Source organism: Tripterygium wilfordii, chromosome 14, assembly GCF_013401445.1.
Source record: "Tripterygium wilfordii isolate XIE 37 chromosome 14, ASM1340144v1, whole genome shotgun sequence".
NCBI classification, from domain to species: domain Eukaryota; kingdom Viridiplantae; phylum Streptophyta; class Magnoliopsida; order Celastrales; family Celastraceae; genus Tripterygium; species Tripterygium wilfordii.
In genome coordinates, this window is record NC_052245.1 from 2,068,421 (window position 1) to 2,073,128 (window position 4,708).

The 4,708-nt window shown below is 39.7% G+C and overlaps 1 protein-coding gene across 2 annotated transcripts; it reads left to right on the forward strand.

Annotated features, from left to right (window-relative positions):
* Window positions 1-296: 296 nt before the first annotated feature.
* LOC120015033 (E3 ubiquitin-protein ligase WAV3-like) lies at window positions 297-4,496 on the forward strand. 2 transcript variants are annotated; one of them, XM_038867218.1, is made up of 2 exons: window positions 297-647; window positions 2,124-4,496. In XM_038867218.1, the coding sequence occupies exons 1-2, from the start codon at window positions 450-452 to the stop codon at window positions 4,071-4,073; spliced, it is 2,148 nt and encodes a 715-aa protein (XP_038723146.1). In that variant the 5' UTR covers window positions 297-449; the 3' UTR covers window positions 4,074-4,496. The 2 variants fall into 2 exon arrangements, with proteins under 2 accessions (XP_038723146.1, XP_038723147.1); XM_038867219.1 differs by lacking the exon at window positions 297-647 and adding an exon at window positions 1,442-1,827.
* The last annotated feature ends 212 nt before the right edge of the window (window positions 4,497-4,708 follow it).

The following is a 4,708-nucleotide window of genomic DNA, read 5'->3' on the forward strand; positions in this document are numbered from 1 at the left end:
GAAACTTCGAATTTTAATTTTGAAATTTATACAATTTACCAAAATTAGATAACTAAAAATCAAACCTCTTTGAATGTTCAAATAAACACAAAATCAGAATTTTTTTTATAAATACCATTGACCTTATTGTTAATTTGTTATCAATTTTTTTGACTTTTTTGAGTTTTTTTCCATTTTTAAAAAAAAAATCATAAATGTTATTGATTTTCCTTGAATCTTGATCCTATTTGTCGCGGGCGGTAGGCTGGCGATGAATGATTTTTTAATTAATGATTTTTTTTTTGTTTTAAATAATATTCCCATTATTGTCGTCCATATAATATTTACCAAAATAAAAGGATCGCAGTGTTCTCCCTCCTCTTCTCTTCTCTCCCTCTGTGAATCCTTTCCCTTCAAAAGTCTACAAAGATCCTCTCCATCGGTCGATCGAGTCATTTGTAACTCCATCAATGGCTGCTATGCTGCGTAAATTGAAGAAATTTCTCTCATTCAGGTCCACCTCAAAAGCTGATCCCAATCGTGCTCAAGCCACCGCCGAACCCGACGATAATGTCGGTTCATCCGCGTTGCGCCGCGCACGTTCATCGGCTTCCACTTCCTCCTTCACATCTCGTCTCTCCCGCAGCTTCAGCCTCCTGCCCTCTAAGGTCGGTTTCCTTCATTATTTTTTGTAATCTGGCTTTTTTGTGTGTTTTTGCTTACTAATTTGGGATTTTTTTTTCTCGCGGAAGATATTTCTTTTTACTGTCGGCGTTTGATTGTTTTTCACCGCGAGAGTTGCGTGATTGCGTTCCCGCGAATTTTTCACGCCCGCCAGTTCTTTACACGCTTTCCAAAATACCCGCGGAGCCGGAATTGTTTACCATACTACGGGTTTGCCCGTTTGGAGGGTTGGGGTATTGGGTTAGGAGGTGTTGAGATTTTTATATATAATCTGTCCCAACAGTCCCGAAACCCTACATGTTCATGGAAAAGTTTTATACTTTTTTTCTTTCTGTCGTTATTGTTTGACATCAGACAATTTTAGGCATGGTTGTTCAAGTTGCGGGAAAAAAGGTCAAAAAAAATGCCTTTTGTTGTTTTTGCTTAATAGTGCTTTAACTTGAAAACAGTATTCTTTTACTTTACTGCTTTATGCTTATGCTATGATTGTAAGCATCTTTTTATATTGTTCTTAGGGTGGTTGGGTTGGACTTTGTGGAAAAGATATCAATTTTGGGTTAATTTGCTGAACTGTATATCTAACACGTTTTCCATATTTGGTTTAGAGAACAACATGCATTATAGGTTTAGGGTCACTTCTTTCACAAATTTTATTGTTTGTTGAAGAATCGTATTCATTACGGGACCCTACTTTTTGTCATCTTCTTGAATTCTAGAAGTTGTCAACGTTTAGATCTGTGTAGCATATATACAGCTGTAGAAGCCGTAAGCCTTCAACCAACCCCGATTACTAAAAATAGAGCGACTTAATTAAATTAGCATTTCTTTTTACCATTCACTATGCAGCTGGTTTTTCCCAAAATCGAACTTTGATGTTGAGAGATCATATGTATTGATGTAAAGATCATTTGAAGTTGTTTTTTGCTTCAAATTGTAATTCTGAATATAAAGTTCTTAAGTAGTAACTAGTAACATATACTTTGTTGTCAGACATGTGATCTGTATTATTGGCATTACTATTGTTCGATATTGTGAATCACGAGTTCACAACCAACAGAGAAAGGGTCTCCGATTAAATTGATTAATCCAATCTTGCTGGCTGTAGTATAAATTGCAATAAAACCATATTTTTGCTGTACAGCTTGCTGCTGCTGCTTCCGAATGGTATGAGACTCATTGTTGCTTGCTTTGCTCACCAGTCACATTGTTTTGGAGTCTATTATGTCAATTAAATTTGCTTGTTTGGATGGCTGTCTGCTGCCTACTTTTTTTTTACCCTCTTAATAATCTGATGACACAATTGTATATTTAAGGAATTGACTTGATTTCTCTTCTCTAGTCTGTTGAGCTATCTAGTTCTTTTTAAGAAGTTTTGTTATGTTTGCATAAACTATTTAGAAAATCAGTTTTTTGAAGGTTGTTGCAGCATTAAATTTTCTGCAAATCTCTTGTGGTTACAGAAAATATGTGCTATATGCTTGAGGACCCTGAGATCAGGACATGGCGAAGCTATTTTCACCGCTGAGTGTTCCCACACATACCACTTCAATTGCATCACGGAGAACATTGTACATGGAAATCTCCGGTGTCCCATTTGTCGAGCTGAATGGAAAGAGATCCCATTTCAAGCCCCTTCTAATGTGCCTGACCTGCGACATAATAACTTTGGGCGGGCTGGAGTGTCTCCCTATAATGGCTCTCCTGTAGATGTCTATGCTTCTGGAGCCCGTCATGACCCGTTACCATCAAATCCACCCCACCTAGAGCCTGATATCTTCTCAGATGATGAAGCACTCCCAACTATCACTGCAGCCCCCGACTCAAGCTGCAACTCTCGGGCTATTACTCTTAAGGCCTTTCCAGAATATGAAGCTGTTTCTACTTCAGATTTTGTATCTAAGTTTGCTGTTCTTGTGCGTATTACGGCACCACCACTTCACAATGATGCTCAGTGCCTCAATCGTGCACCCGTTGACCTTGTCTTGGTGCTGGACCTTAGTGGCAGCATGAGTAGCAAGCTTTCACTTCTCAAGCGGGCTGTCCACTTCATTATACAAAATTTGGGCCCTTCAGATCGACTTTCACTTGTGACATTCTCTTCGACAGCTAAAAGAATTTTGCCCCTCCGAAGAATGTCTGACTCTGGCCGTGAAGATGCCATTAATGCAGTAAATCGTCTTTATTGCTGTGGGGGTACTAATATTGTTGAAGGACTCAAGAAAGGGATTCGGGTTCTGGAAGAAAGGCGTGAACGCAATCCAGTTGCAAGCATTACCCTCCTGTCTGATGGGAAGGACACATACTCCCTTAGTTCCAAAAACCAATGCAACAGTGAGCATAATCTGGATTCTTCAAATCCAAGTCAGAAATTGGATTATGTGAAACTATTGCTTGCTTCCATTTGTTGCAGCAACGCAGCATCCAGAGATGAGTCCCAACAACCAATAATCCCAGTTCACACTTTTGGTTTTGGTTCTCAACATGATTCCACCACAATGCATGCTATAGCTGATGCATCGAGTGGCACATTTTCTTTTATTGAGTCCATTGACATATTACAAGATGCTTTTGCAAGATGCATTGGTGGCTTGCTCAGTGTTGTGGCTCAAGACGTCAGAATCACAATCAAGTCTGTATCACCTGGAGTTAACATTGGATCTATACCTTCAGGAAGATATAAGAGTGAAATTATTGATCAAGGACAGCAAGGTGTTGTTGACATTGAAAATTTATATGCAGATGAGGAGAAAGATTTTCTGATTTATCTTTCTATTCCTGTATCTTCTAATGTTGAAGGCGAGCAAGGGTCAAAACCCTTGTCTTTGCTGGATTTGTGCTGTTCACACAAAAGTTGTGTTTCCATGGAGACGGTACAGGTGGAAGGTGAGAGAGTTCATATATTACGACCCTCGTTTTTATCTCCTATGGACAAGATAGTATGCTTAGAGGTTGATCGGCAGAAAAATCGTCTCTTGGTGGCAGAAGCTATTGCAAATGCACAAGCAATGGCTGAATTGAGAGATTTAGATGGTGCTCAGGCTGTGCTGGCAGAGCAGAGATCAGCCCTATCAACTTCAGCATCAGCGCAAGCAGGGGATGCTCTCTGCAATTGGCTTGAAGCTGAGCTACGAGAAATTCAAGAAAGGATGACAAGTGTCCAATTGTATGAGCAAACAGGGCGTGCATATGCACTTTCAGGGTTGAGCTCACACTCCTGGCAGCGAGCCACAACTAGGGGTCAGACTGTCATTATTAGTGGGCATGGTGGGAACTCAAATACAAACACAACAACAAGCTATGAAACACCTTCTATGGTTAGCATGGTGTCAAAGTCACAGGTTATCAACCTTGCACATGGTGCGCAATCACGTCGACTGAACAAGTCGAGCAGCTTGAGTCAAACATGTTAGATAAAGGTTTAATTTCACATGAGTAGGCCAATTTTTTCGTTGGGGAATTTAACATGGGGTTGAAGGGTTCAATCCAATCACAGTTAGCCTTTTGCTCTTTTTAAGCTGGTTATTTACTGCTTTTAATGTTGATTCTTTTGGGGTGGTTTATATTGTGCCTAGGTTGAATATTACCAGAAAATGTTATTTTGGTCTGTGCAAGGAGAATCAACTCAAAGCGTCATACAATTGTGGGGATCTTTACGACTTATAGCCGACTGTTTTGGGTTCAATCCTTTCGTGGGTGAAATGAAATAAATGCAGATAGTTTACCAAAATATGGATATTATATACACTGCTTGTAGAACAATAGTTGCACTCTCTTTTTAATGCATCAACATAGTTTTTATGTTGATTACAATGTCTATGAACAGAGTTGTTAGCAACCCTGTGCTTGCTTGGTTTTTGTTTCAACATATATATTGTCTAAAAACAGCGCAAGCTTGACGATGAGCGAAGGGAAAGAATGGGTGGCTTAGATCAACCCCAAGAAGCTAATTCAGGCCTTAGTACCAAGGCTTGGTATCATTCACATCAGAGCTCCATCAGCTACAAAAAGTTGAAGCGTGGCAGGAGTGCGTCAAGTATACCAGCAT

Bases quoted from the DNA above. Each gene is read 5' to 3' on its own strand.
- LOC120015033 (XM_038867218.1), top strand. From the start codon at position 450: ATGGCTGCTATGCTGCGTAAATTGAAGAAATTTCTCTCATTCAGGTCC. The intron at 648-2,123 runs GTCGGTTTCCTT...TTGTGGTTACAG, and splicing joins TCAGCCTCCTGCCCTCTAAG to AAAATATGTGCTATATGCTT.